Here is a 14,868-nt window from a genome sequence, read left to right on the forward strand (position 1 = left end):
TATATGAAAGAGATTGTCTCATTATAGACACTAGTCATATATCGCTAGAATATGACACCTATATCGCTGATGAATTTGTGTTAATAAAAAAAAAAAGTCAGCAAAAATATTTTCCCCTCTTCATAGCCGTTTTGCTGTGGTTGGAAAAAGCTCCTTATTGTCTCATACTATTTTCATGTTTTAGGCTCTACAAGCTCAGGACAAAGCTGCAATCCCAAACATTTTGTAAGTTGTTGTTAATGCAAACTTACTGGGTTCAGTAGATACATTGGGTTCTCTCTCTTAAAATATTGATCAAAACCAAAATGTCTAGAAATCTTCATGTTGACCCTGTGCTCTGAGGAAGTGACCATTTACTTCCAATGCTTGGTTAGCATAGGAGATCCCAAGGTGCCCATAGAGAGTCATATAAAAATAATTTGACCATCTATTATTTGATCGGGAAGAATCTTTTGCATTGATACCATTTCATTCTTACATGTCTCTCTTTTCACCTCGGTCTGGTTCAATAATTCTTGCATAGAAAAGTCTGACATTTCCTAAGACCTCTCAGTAAAATTCACAGTAGAGCGATTTGGGTCATAGCTGCAGAAAAAATAAGCCCTTTACATTGCATTCATCCTTGCTAAACACTCTTGAAGTAGAGTCCGTTTTCTGCATACTTCTGAAACAAGCAGTCTTATAGAAATCCTGCAGCAAGCACAAGGGTTAATTTCCTTCTGGTAATTTTTCTTTTTGGTTGCGTAATGACTGAGTGGCCATAGTTTAGACAATTTGCGTAGCTTAAAATTTGAAAGTTATTCCCCATCCCTGAGATATCTGATAACTTTCTGGTTGGTGGGGGTTTGACCGCTGAGACCCCCACCCATCCTGAGAACGGGAGTCCCCACATGAATGCATCGGCAGATAAGCATGTGCACCGCAGTTCCATAGCAGAGTTTAAGTGATTGTATGTGTTATGCGTTGCCTGTACTAACTGCGAATGCACCAGAAAAGAAGTTAGGTAGGCCAAGTATTGATTGTGTAGAGCTTACATATATTGAAAAATGGTTATAGCTATTCTAAACTTTGGGGTAGGCACCAAAAATATTTCTGTGGCTATTTTTATGCTACTACTGTAATTCATTATTTTAATTGCCTTGCAAATACCCACTATAAATCTACATCGCTGCTTGTTGAGCTCCATGTAGCACCTACGTAAATTTATGTTCTTCACTCAATGAGTGAAATAGGCTATTGGCATCCTGCGGTTTGGTTGTCGTCATCCTGCGGTTTGGTTCGTTAAGGTTACGATGATGCCATCAGTGCGGTATCCTCTCATAGCGGTGGCTGGGAAAGTTTGTTATAGTAACAAACTTTCCTGACATTTTAGAGATGTTAACAGCCTTGGTTTCATTTTTAATAGTTTTATCTAGAAATAAATTTCTAAGGGTACATTCACACATAGCCGGTTTTGATGCGGATCGGCACCAAAATCCACAGCAAATTTCACTGTTACACCCTTTGATGCGTATTTTGCCGCAGTTTATGACTCAGCTGATTTCAACCCTTTCAAATGAAGGGGTGAGGTCTGTGGTGAATCCACATCAAAATGTGTCAAATTCTACGCCAGTTATGCAGAATTTGACACGGATTCTCCACTGCAGAAAACCCATACCAGGTCTGCTACATATGAGCGTACCTTACATTAATTTAATACATCAGTTAGTTATTACATCAATTAATTTAATCATCAATACAATTTATATGCTTAAAATATACATTAAAATTAAAAAACCATACCGGTTTAAAATTAAAAAAATTGAATATTAAATTGGTAAATTTCCTAATTTCCTTAGAAACATGCAAAATTTTTCAAACGTCCTTTCAAAATAAAAACAATAGAAATATATCTGATAAAAAAATTAGTACAATATGTATGTGAAATACTGCAGTTAAAAAGACAAAAAAAGTCATTTTTTAAACATTTTCTTCAATTTTGGTGTGGTTTTTTTTTTTTTGGGTAATTGTATCTGCCACATTTACCACCCAATTAAAGTACAGTGAGTGATGAAAGAACAATGTCAGGAGTACTTGGATGTGTAAAACCTTCGCAGAGTTATTCTCTGTTAAAGTGATTACATAGCAGGTTTTCCAAAATATGGCTAGGTTAAAGAGTAACAGCAAGTTCCTAAAACTTTTGAACTGTCCTATAGACATGCAAAAGTTTTCATCAGTGCCGGTTATTTGATTAGTGGGACTGAAACTCCCACGGATCGCTGAAATAAAGGTACTGCAGCGCTACCCAAATACTGTGCCACTTCAGCTGTGTTTTCGTTTTTATTCCAATTTTTTGTATGCACCCTAATATTCTTCAAGAAAAAACCTGCAGTTAACTCCACAAAAAAAACAAACCATCAACAGAAAACATACAAAAGAACAGTCTCAGCAAAAAAATATAAGTTTATGGGTCTAAGAATACAGCAACAGAAAGTAAATGAAAAGGTTTTTCTAAAAATTGAAAAAAACAAAATCTGTGTAAATTTGTTATCACAGTAATTGTACTGACCTGCACAATAAAGTGAACACGTAGGATTTTTAATTCCACTTGCATTAACCCCTTGAGTGGCACGCCCGGAAATTTTCCGGGACGAGCTCCACTGCTCATAGCGATATAGCCCAGAAGCTTTCCCGGCTATGTATCACTATGGGAGCTGCAGAGCACAATGCCACAAGCTGTGGCATTGTGCTCTGCCTGCACAGACCCACACAGAGCAGTTCAGGATTTTGAAATAAGAAGCAGGAAGATATTGCCGATCTGCCGGCAATCTCCCGCTTATCTCCCGCTTTTAATTTTAAACTCCTGCACTGCTTTGTTTACAGTTGCCATAGAGACCATTGGCTTGTCAGAAGCAAGCCGATCTCTGTAGCACGGAGAGCTGGTGTTTGACTGATAGAGGACAGCCAGGCACCAGCTCTTACAGCAGAGATTAGAGAAAACCTCAGATTTCTGCTGTGTTAACCCTTTACATGCTGCAGTCTATGTGACTGCAGCATGTAAAGGGCTGACAGAGGGAGGGGGCTCCCTCTGTCAGAGGACAGCCAGGCACCAGCTCTTATAGCAGAGATCAGAGAAAACCTCTAATCTCTGCTGTGTTAACCCGTTACATGCTGCAGTCTATGTGACTGCAACATGTAAAGGGCTGACAGAGGGAGGGGGCTCCCTCTGTCAGAGGACAGCCAGGCACCAGCTTTTATAGCAGAGATTAGAGAAAACCTCTGATCTCTGCTGTGTTAACTCTTTACATGCTGCAGTCTTTGTGACTGCAGCATGTAAAGGGCTGTCACCATCGGACCCCCTGAATGTGATCAGGGGGTCCTGATGGGTCTCTGTGGGGAAAAAAAAAAGTTAAAAAATTATTTAAAAAATAAAAAACAAAAACACTTGTCTCCCTTTACTTTGTAAAAAAATAAAAATTAAAATGACACGTGGTATCCCTGCGTCATAATGACACAGAGAAGGACGTTAGTACATGATTTAACCCCTTAATGACAGAGCCCCTTTTTTTCTTTTTTCCCCATTTTTTTTTTCCTCCCCGTTTATAAAATCATAACTCTTTTATTTATCTATCAACGTCGCTGTATGAGGGCTTGTTGTTTGCGGGATAAGTTGTATTTTTCAATGGTGCCATTTAAAGTACCATATAATGTACTGAAGAACTTTGACAAAATTTTAAGTGGAGTAAAATGAAAAAAAAATGACATTCCGCCATCTTTCAGTGCGTTTTGTTTCTACGGCGCACAAACTGCAACATAAACGACATGATAACTTTATTCTACGGGTCGATACGATTACTTTGATACCAAACTTGTATAGTTTTTTTTTTTGCTGTAGTACTTGTATTTTTTTTCAAAGACCTTTAATTTTTTTAAATTATTTTCTGCGCACAATAACTTTTTTATTTTTCCATTGACGTACTTGAGCGAGGGCTCATTTTTTGCAGGATGTCCTGTAGTTTACGTTAGTACTAACTTAGAATACATGAGACTTTTTGATCGCTTTTTATTGCATTTTTCTGGGAAACAGGGTGACTGAAAAAGTGCATTTGTGGCGTTCTTTATTTTTTTCTCGGACTGCGTTCACTGTACGGGGTAAATAACGCACTACTTTGATAGATGGTCATTTACGAACACGGTGATACCAAATATGTATTTTTCTTTTATGATTTAGATTTTTTATTATAGATATGGCAAAAGGAGGCTGATTTTTAACTTTTATTACTTTTTTTTTTTCTTTAAGTGTGAAAAAGTTGTGAAAAGAAAAAAGGTTATTACAATTTGGTATTGGTATAATCGTACTGGCCGGTAGAATGACTTTAATACATTGTTTATACTGCTCAGAGAATGCAGTGAAAAATAAAAATAAAAAACATGCCAGAATTGCACATTTTATTAATCTCTCCACTAGAAAAAATGGAATAAAAAACGATCACAATTTTACATGTTCCAAAAAAATTAGATAAATGAAGACTAGAGTTCATCCTGCAAACAACAAGGCCTTCTAGAGCTCTGGCAATGGAAAAATAAAATTAATACGGCTCTTGGAATCTGGCGACACAAAAACAAACTTTCAAGAAAAAAAAATGTTTTAAATGTACAAAAATAGCAAAACCTAAAAAAACTGTATAAACTTGGTATCGCCGGAATCGTGCTAAATGTTATCACACTATTTATTCTGCACGCTGAACGCCGTAAAAATGAAATCCAAAAAACAAATGGCAGAATTTCTTTTTTTCCCCCCAATCTCCCTACAAATTTTTTTACAAAAGTTATGCAATACATTATATATACCGAAAAATGATGCCATCAAAAAGTACAACTTGTCCCGCAAAAAACAAGCCCTCATATGGCCGTGTCAATGGAAAAATGAAAAAGTTATGGCTCTTGGAACGCAACTGCAAAATGAGTTGAAATTAAACGATTAGACCATTTAAAAAACCTGCCCTGGTGGGCACGACAGGGTGGTAGGAAACCCGCCACTAAAGGGGTTAACGGTGTGCTGTAGTGTGGGTGTAAGTTCCCAGTCACAGCTTTCATCCAACCAGGTTTTAGTTATTCCTGCTAAGTCATAGTTTTCGTCAGGCATTATTCACCATACAATTTTGAAGTTTTCAGTTATTTTTTTTATTTTAAGTGTATCCCTATTAGCTATTCTGCCAGTTCTAACTGTACTAAGCCCTCTGTCCACGACACCCCCATTTACATTATTTAGTCCCAGGTCACTGTCTACACTATATTACCTTCTGTGATTTCCCTCACCCCAGGCCCTAGTTTAAACACTCCTACAACCTTCTAACCAGTGTTGTCATGAATTAGAAAACTGGACTGCTACGAAGTGGAACCTGGTTGTCTTCAGCAACTAATCCAGGTTTAGTTTGATGATGGCTGTGTTTGGGTCTGGAGACTTAGAGGTGAGCACCTCAGTCCTGTTCCCACTGCTGGTGTGATGGTTTGCGAGGGCCATCACATACGGCCGTCGGTTACCCCTTGTAATTATTTGTGGGACAATAAAAGCTCCGCGATATATTCAGGGAATCGTGCAGCCACATGTGTAGCCCCTCGTGGTACGGCTTCCAAGAGGCATTTTCCAGCAGGATAAGGCTCAGCCGCACACACTAAGGGTGGATTCAGATGACCGTATATCGGCTGTGTTTTCATGCCCAGCCGATATACGGCGTCTCTCTCTGCAGGGGGAGGAGGCTGGAAGAGCCAGGAGCAGTGCTCTGAGCTCCCGCCCCCTCCCTGCCTCCTCTCCACCCCCTTTCTCCGCCCCTCTGCACTATTTGCAATGAGAGGGGGTGGAACGGGGGTGGGACTAAGTTATGGGAATTAGCTCCGCCCCCATCCCGCCTCTCCTCATTGAAAATAGTGCAGGGGGGTGGAGAGGAGGCAGGGAGGGGGCGGGAGCTCAGAGCACTGCTCCCGGCTCTTCCAGCCTCCCCCCCCCCCTGCAGACAGAGACACCATATATCGGCCAGCGTGAATACCCAGCCGATATACGGTCATCTGAATGCACCCTAAGGGTGTCACAGTAATGCTTCCACAACATTGCCACACTTCTGTCACCAGATGTATCACCTATGGAACCATCTGGGACGCCAACTATGACCGCCTACGTGTTTGCGCGATCTAGAGGCTCAGTTACAGCAAATGTGAACTGATATCCTGCAGGATACCATAAGGAACCTGTATGCCTTCATACCCGCCCATATCACATCTTGTATCTAAGCTAGAGGCGGTCAAATAGGGTACTAGAGCTTCCTTTCACGTGTTAAATTTTTCACAATAAATTATCCTTTTGTTCTGATATTGTAATCACTTACTTTCATTAGCTTCCAGCAAGTCCTTCTAGGTGCTTGATTTTATATATACAGTATATACCCTGTGTACATAGCAAATGAGAAATCATAGGAACCTCCAACAAGTGACCTTTAAATTATACGCAGCTATACAAGTTTCCTGAAATACCAAAGGGAGGCAACATTTCTGTTACTAGCTTATGGCCCGAATCTTCATTACCACCTCGCATTGGAAACTATCTATGGCTACAGTTCAGCACATGTTGTACTAACTTATAATAATAGTTTGGTATACCTGATTTTCTTTCTTCCAGAAACACAAAGACCAGCACCATGGTAAACTCTGTAAAAGGTAATCCACTAAACAATATCTCTATAAAGAAAACGTATTTGTATAGGGTTTTCTAAAATCGTATGCTTGCCATTGGTGACCATGTTAAACTACTGTAAGCCTTTTATACCTATAATGCAAGCAGACATGGTTAACATTAACAAAGACAAGAAGATTCCTGACCTGTCTAATCCTCTTTTTACCATGTGGCGATGACAGTTTCAGCTCCTTATGTTCAGGGACGTATGCAGTCATTTATTAGCCTTCTTAAGTGCATTAGGGTTTATTTTGTTTATATCAAGAATTCTTAACGAATCGCTTCCAACTTTAGAATAATGTATCCTTTATATGGGAAGCTTACATTTTCCTTCTATTAAAAAATATTTTTTTTTTTGTTTTTGCATTTTGCATACTTTTATAATAAAGCACTCGGATCTTTTAAGCAGCTCTCTAAACACTCAAAGGGTATTTCCATGTGTGTTCATCATTGCTGTGATGGGAATACCTGTCTGTATGCAATGGGCAGAGGCAGTCGGTATTATGGAAACATCTGAGCTGGCTGTTCTATGCTGTTTCCATAACTCTCATTCACTTCTCCAAGCATTACGAAAAGTAATACAGATAGTTTGACTGTTTTCACAAACCTGGCCGACTTCTGGCCATGGCATGCAGGCAGATATTTCAATCTTAGCCATGATTGCCTGAGATGGGAATACCTCTTAAGTGACTCACAATGGTTGTGGTACTTTTGTTGCACAAACTGCACAAGAGGATGAACCTTTCCAGCAGTGCTGTAACAGTATATTTTATCACTCTCATTTCCGTGAGGAAAGGAACCGCTTCTTACTGGAAAATATGTGCTGTAACAAGTGCTTCCGATGACCTGAAGTTCTAATCACTTAAATGGCCATTTGTGGTCAGCCTATATAGTATGCCTTATGACTAGGGGACGTATTGTTCCATTGCTCACTGCACATTGTAATGCAGCCATCAACCATTTGACAATTCTGTGACTTTTCTTATTTATTTTTCATTAACAATTACAAACCACTTTAGTGTGGTGTAATATCACCAACATGCAGTGGTGAAATATAACACATTTCTTTCTTTCTTTCTCGCAGGCCTTGTCTACTTATCTTCGATTCTCTGAAAATTGGATCTGCACAAACCACTGTACAAGTTTTACGGGAGTAAGTGACCTGAATATTTGGTCATCTTATTTTCCTGTCTGTAGGTTTCTTTCAAACAAGGCAGCAACACAATGCACTTACAAATCAATGGCTGCAAAACAGTACTGTTGCTTTTACCTTTTGGAATAGCATGATCTTCATATGTTAAGGTCCATTTACACTGAAAGATAATTGCTCGAAAATCGCTCAAGCGACAGTTTGAGTGACAGTTTTGAGCGATCATCTTTGCGTAACTCTAAGTAGTTAATTAGCTACTTAAGAGTTAATGCAGGCAGAGTTGGGATACTGCCGTGATAGCTCCGAAAACAAAGCAGCTATTTTGTGTATGCAAACAGCTGCATTGTTCTCTGAGCTTTCAGCTGATATCCCGCTGAGAACTGCCAGCAGGATACCAGCTGAAAGAATACTATCAGCGCCGCCTGCTGAGAAAATCAGCGTGTGATGCTGATAAGTCACCAGTGATTTCTAGCTTGCTAGAAATCACCGATGAACGAACAGTGCACGATAGCCGCGTGTTTAGACACGATTATCGCTCAAAAGATGGCTTTTGAGCGATAATCGTTGTGTCTAAATGGGCCTTTACAGTCACACTCCTATATACTTCACAGAAAATCCTGTGTGTGACCATCTGACCTTTACAGTGGCTCCTATTGTTATGTTAACTCAAATCTGATTTGTCTCAAATCATTTTAATTGCACCATAAGACCTAAAGGCCCATTTACTTGGGACAACTGTCGAGCGCATAAGCACCCGACAACTGTCACAACAACGATCACTCCTGTGCTTTTACACAAAAGCAAGAGTCATACAGTGAATGGAGGCAGAGCGGCCCAGAGATCTCTACCGGCCACTTAACTCCATTCATAGATGAATGACTGCATGTTTACACTAGCTGATATTTGCTTGGTTTTTAGATGAGCTAAAAAAAACAAGTGACCCCGACAAATGAGCGATTGTTTTTCACTCGGTACCCTGTCGGCAGCCGCTTGTACATGGGATGACTATTGCCCGAATTTCCTGTGATTATTTGGACAATAATCACACCATGTTAAGGTACCTTTAGACTCTTCACCTTTTTTTCTGAGACTCGAATTGTCATGTAGACAGCGCCTTAAAGTGAAGGTCATTAAAGCATGTCAGAAGATTTCAGTAGGCTACTTCCTACTGATTTGTTTTGAGTGCCATACCCATTTGCATTATGACTTTGGATTTTCGAGTCTTTTCATTGACATTTTTTCACTCAATGGAATAGCATATATATTAGAGTGCCACTGAAGTCAATAGGGAAGTCCAGGGAAGCTCTATGGGTATGTTCACACTGTGAATTTTTGCCCCAGATTTAACATGAAATCTGCATCAAATTTGTAACTGATCGATATCTTCTGTTTCCCATTTATTTGAACAAGAATATGTGTCATGTATACAATGTGGATTTTATCCGCACTTGATTTTAAAACACATGTGCTGGAAAAAAGAGGGACTTATCACTACTTGATATAGAATCCAAGTCAAGAAATACTGCATGCGGATTTACCAATTAGGGTTAAATCCGCATGCGTGGCCCGTGGTAGTCTGAAGGGCAAATCTGGGGCAGAGTTTCATGAATTTTAAAGCAGCGTCTACATAGAAAGATCAAGCCCAGATTGCACCTTGGGAATACAGCCTTACAATGCCTTGTTGAGATGTAAACCTTCACTTTAAGTCAACAATTTAGTAATGTATAAATCTTTTGTTTCTGTAACCCCTTATGTGTTGGCCACATTCCTCATACTACCAAGAAAACCGTCATGTGTAGACTAAGTAATCATGGTCTGTCCACTATACTTCCTGACGTTATGCTGACTGACAGCCTCCAGGCTAAAGCAGATTATAATTCGTGAACCTTCTGTGTAAAGCCTTGGGGGCATGTACTTTTGTAAGAGTGTTCTCACGTGAGCTATTTAATAATGTGTTTTCTAGCTAATGACTGCCCACTATATATTACTATATAATAGAAAATCTAATACACATAAATTAAACCGCTTTTTATTCTACCACAAAAATATATAAAAATAACATGATGCCACTTAAAAGCTTGAATATAATAAGCTCCCATATAGACAAGAAAAGGAAAAGATCACTGATGCCTGAATAAGCAAAGCCATGCTAATGTGAAGAATAGGATGCAGCGTTAATATACGCAAAATAATGGTCAGGTCTGGTAAACACGATCCTGCATTCAAAGCATATACTTGTAGATTCAAGCTCCTCCATATGTTGGTGTATACGTTAAATAATACAGACTACTGGATATGTGTTAAGTATATGAAGTCATGGCATGTTATCCCAACCAACTAGTCAGAAACAGGAAATCACTCACTAAGAGTTGAAGAACTGAAAACCTTTCTTTAGTTATGTTTCAGTGAACTTTATTTTCAGGAAAATCCCTTTTTTGAAAGTCAGAAAGTAACACTAGAAATGCTTTGGTATAGCCCACCACAGCTTCTTTCTGCTTCTTAGTTAGTTTTGTTGTTTCTTCTATATGACACTGACATCAGAAGGTGACATGTATTAAGTTTTTAGAGAATTTACATTTTGTCTTGTCAATTAATGTGAAATGAATTCTGTGAATGTTTTAACCTGCACTTCTATCTATTGGATAAAAAGGCCACACTCCAACCCAAAGACTGAAAACAGAAAATGATTAAAGCAAAGTTCCTTTAAATGAGCACCAAAAATTCATTTTGGTACCCCGATAAGAGCCAGTGTGTCTTATGGGAATTCTAAAAAGTCTAAAAATCCCAATGATCATAATTTTTGTATCACATATTGCATATTTTAAGTCAAACCTTATAAAATAAATTTTCATACAACTGTTTTAATGACTACTTACATGTGTTTTAGGTATTTAAAGGCTGAATGGGCTGTCAAACGCAAAACTCCAAGAGATTTTAGCAGGTCCAGCATGAGAGACTTATATCCCAAGGTTCCGAAACAGAATAATAGCACAGACTGCGGATTGTTCGTCTTACAATACGTGGAAAGCTTTGCCCAGGTGTGTACAGTATGTAGAGGCTATAATCTGTAGTATAGTTAATTACAACAGCTTAAAAGATATATTTTATAAGTAAGAATCCTATTATGTATAATTGACGCAGATGTATAAACACAGGAACCGGTTACAGAATAGTGTCGGAAGCGTATGAATTTGCCTTCCACTGGGAACGCCACTTTGCTACATGAGGACAGCATGTGGCCTTCAGGCTGGCGGCCAGTTGGGCATTACTGCATTGATATTGTACAGCGCCTTCCTGAACCACAGATCGCGCAGTCCAAATAGAATGGATGTCTGTGGGAAGCCAATGGGGGGCACAGCTTCTAAACATGTGATGACCAACTGCGTATTTCAGTAAAATTACATGATAATGTCCTCTTATATTGTTCACGAACACTGCAAATTATAAATTTGAAGGATTTGGGGCCATTTGTCTTTATGACAAGATCACAGTGAAAGTAAAAATCTTTCCAATGTATGTGAGCCGCTGCTGCTCGTAAAGAACGGAAGGCTTCACCATGTAGGATGCTGTTAGCAAAGCAGTCTCGGCAAAGATTGTGCTGTGCTCCCACAGCCTGCCCCAAGCTGACCAATCAACTACTCGGTAAAGAAAAAGCTTTACTCGTAGCCACGGGCTATTGGAAAGTGCAAATAGCACATGCCTGCCCCTCTGTCAACGTCTCTGGCACAATCTGCGCTGAACACTAGTACAGTATGTGGCACACTTCATCTCCCGCTATATACAGCGTTCACTCTCTGGATGCCCCCCACATATGCACATAACTGAAACTATTCAAGCCAGATACACAGTAGATTTTGTTGTACTTGGCAATTTAGCTTTACACAATGGTCCATCTAGTCCGCCCTTGTATTATTTCTTTTTTTATTTCTCTCTTAGGATAGATACATGCCTATCCCTGGCATCTTTAATTTATTTATTGTTGATTTTTCAACCACATCTGCTGGAAGTTTGTTCCACGCATCTACTACTCTTTCATTAAAATAATATTTTCTGACATTGCCTCTGATCTTCCCCCCAACTAATCACAGCTTGTGCCCCCTTGTTCTAGTGTTTAGCTTCCTAATAAAAACTCTTCCCTCCTGAACCCTATTAATACCTTTTGTGTCCCCCTCTCCCTTCTTTCCTCCAGGCTATACAAATTAAGCTTTTGAGTCTTTCTTGATAAGTTTTGCATTTGAGAACTTCCACCATTATTGTAGCCAGTTTTTGCACTTGTCCTATTTTATCAACAATGCCTTTTTGTAGGTGAGGTTTCCAGAACTGAACCCAGCATCCAGATGTGGTCTGACCATAGCTCTATATAGGGGAATCACAATCTCCCTCTTTCTACTGCTTATACCTCTCGGTATTCAGCTGAGCATCCTGCTGTAGACTATACCTGACAGAATATTGAAATGGGCATATTATTACCAAAATTACTTAGTAATCCTTTTGGCCTGTTTTAAGTGCTCCTATCTCTGCATAGAAATAATAAAGTATGAAAACCATTTTTCTTATTTGTATGTACACTGAAACGTTCCTTAATATTATTCAAAATGTTAATTTCTAAAATAGCAATTTTTCCTTTTTTTTCCCCCTGTCCTGTAGAAACCTATTGAAAGCTTTGAACCTCCGATGCATTTAGAGAACTGGTTTCCTGCAAGTGTAGTTAAGAATAAAAGGGATAAGATTAGAGACTTGATTCTACAGCTACATGTGCAGCAATCTAAGAAGAGCTAGAGACAGCCGCTGCCTTAGTCTACGCCTTATGTTGCGCCAATAGGATACTTGATTTCTGTAAAGACGGCACTGAAGATACCAAATGTCTTTGTAGTTATTTATATTTGGAGCTATCTTTATATGAATAAAGAGAAAATGTAAGTCTAAGCCTTTAGCAAACCTTTGTTGTTACATGTTCTTTGCATTTAAATATGTGGTAAATTGTGTAAATTCTGTACATGGAATAACTTAAAGATTATTGTTGCTGTTTTTATTACTATTACTCCAGTGTTTCTGCAATGCAAAATAAAGCAACTTTGCAGATAGTCTTAAATAAAAGGTCCCATAGCTTTGTGTCTACAACTCTTATGTAGCCATTTAGGGGTCTTTCACACGGGCGGAATATTTCCATCAGGATGTACCGCAATGCGCAGAACTATGGAATTCCGTACCAAAATTCATAGCTCTAACTCGCGTTCTAATGCGAAATTGCAAGAAGATTTACGATATTTTGAATTCTACATCAAAATTTGCAGGTAGCCTTCAGTTTGTGGTGCGGAATTTACTGCAGCTTGTGGTACTCCCTGCAGGCTAATTCCACTGTGTAAAAAGCCCCTTATGTTTCCATGGTAACATACAACAAACACTATATAAGTTTTTGGTCCTGCATAGATTTTTTTCCCTTCTATCTGTTCCCTACTACTTGCTAATCTATCCAATGTAAATTAGTAAGAATTAGGGGAGGGGTGTAGTGGAGTATGGCTGCAGGATCAGGCTGTACAGAGTTTGTTTCAGGTCTGTTAGAATGGAAGCATCCAGGTTGCATACGAACATAAGACACAAAATAATTGATTTGTAAATAAGACGATTTGAAAAGTTGCTTCATTTTTATTTTAATTTATTCACATTGGAACAATAAAAGTGGTTGCAAAGTGCACCTTTAATTTGTTGTTGTGGTGGTGATTTAGTTTTTACTCCAGGTTATCAGTAGAGATGAGCGAGCATGCTCAATAAGGCAAACCACTCGAGCGAGTAGTGCCTTATTCGAGTACCTGCCCGCTCGTCTCTAAAGATTCGGGTGCCGGCGGGAAGGAACGGAGGGGGGATCTCTCTCCCCCCCCCCCCCCTCTCCCCCCTGCTCACCGCCGCAACTCACCTGTCACCCGTGCCGACAGCCGAATCTTTAGAGACGAGCGGGCAGGTACTCGAATAAGGCACTACTTGCTCGAGTGGTTTGCCTTATCGAGCATGCTCGCTCATCTCTAGTTATCAGGTTATCCATCCTCATATTGTGTATTTGCCACAGATTTTGGGACAGTCTTCATTCAATTAATAAGTTTACATTGCATGCTTTCTTTTCATATTTGTGACTATGGACTGCAGCAAAAATCACAACTTCATGTAGATATTAATGGCAGCACAACAAATCTATGCAGCTTTACCAGAAGCATCTTCATTCTGCATGCCTCCAGATCCTTCTTTATATCATGGTACGATCTCTCGAGAACTGTTGTACTTTAATGTGACTGTCCTCTGAGTTAGACAATCTTATTTCATGGAATGGGAAACGTTACTGTGAACATTCTGTTAATCTAATGGACAGTGGACTTTCCTACCAACGCTTTGACTGTGGCATGCCTTGTATGATTATATCCTGTCTCGATATGAAGACTGAAGACAGTACCGTGCTAATCAAATACAACTTCAGAAGATTTGGACTGTCGTGTGCAATCTCTTCTGATCCGAATATGTTTGTGTGGCAACCTGCTTTGCTAAACGTAGTTTTACAGTACTGGAATATGTAAGGATATGGAACGTAAGGCTAGAAAAATGGTTCTACGGGAAATCGTATACATTTCTCTCTTTGCAATGAATGCATATAACTTCAGCAACTGGAAGGTGAAGAGCTTGGGGCCTCATGCGCAGAGCTGTACAACAGTCATAAGCACTTTGTGTAACTGTACGGTGCTCAATATGCCACTGTATTATGGAATTATTTGCCCCTAGAAGCAATGCCTTACCCAAAAACATAGTTCACATAATTCTATAATAGAAAGTTAACACTAACTTTGCACTATAGTTGAGTAAGTCAGTAAAAAACTGCATAGTGATGACATATTTTGAGTACCTGCTCAAGGTTTCTTGATAACCATGTCCTACTCTGTTATTTCTTCTTGCTTCTTGTATATGTTTTATAGTAACCAGCATACACTGGTAGTTAAATATATTCAAGTTAGCAGCCAAAGGCTCATGT

The 14,868-nt window shown here is 39.2% G+C and overlaps 1 protein-coding gene across 3 annotated transcripts in view; it reads left to right on the forward strand.

Annotated features, from left to right (window-relative positions):
- SENP7 (SUMO specific peptidase 7) overlaps positions 1–13,558 on the forward strand; it is a 63,274-nt gene extending 49,716 nt beyond the window's left edge. For all 3 annotated transcript variants that reach the window (XM_066578185.1, XM_066578204.1, XM_066578195.1), the window contains 5 exons: positions 185–225; positions 6,653–6,690; positions 7,791–7,859; positions 10,744–10,894; positions 12,504–13,558. In XM_066578185.1, the coding sequence (XP_066434282.1) occupies positions 185–225; positions 6,653–6,690; positions 7,791–7,859; positions 10,744–10,894; positions 12,504–12,635 (431 nt within the window). In that variant the 3' untranslated portion in view covers positions 12,636–13,558. The remainder of the gene's footprint in view (positions 1–184; positions 226–6,652; positions 6,691–7,790; positions 7,860–10,743; positions 10,895–12,503) is intronic.
- Positions 13,559–14,868: the final 1,310 nt, after the last annotated feature.

The sequence above is a fragment of the Eleutherodactylus coqui genome, chromosome 1, assembly GCF_035609145.1.
Source record: "Eleutherodactylus coqui strain aEleCoq1 chromosome 1, aEleCoq1.hap1, whole genome shotgun sequence".
Classification (NCBI taxonomy): domain Eukaryota; kingdom Metazoa; phylum Chordata; class Amphibia; order Anura; family Eleutherodactylidae; genus Eleutherodactylus; species Eleutherodactylus coqui.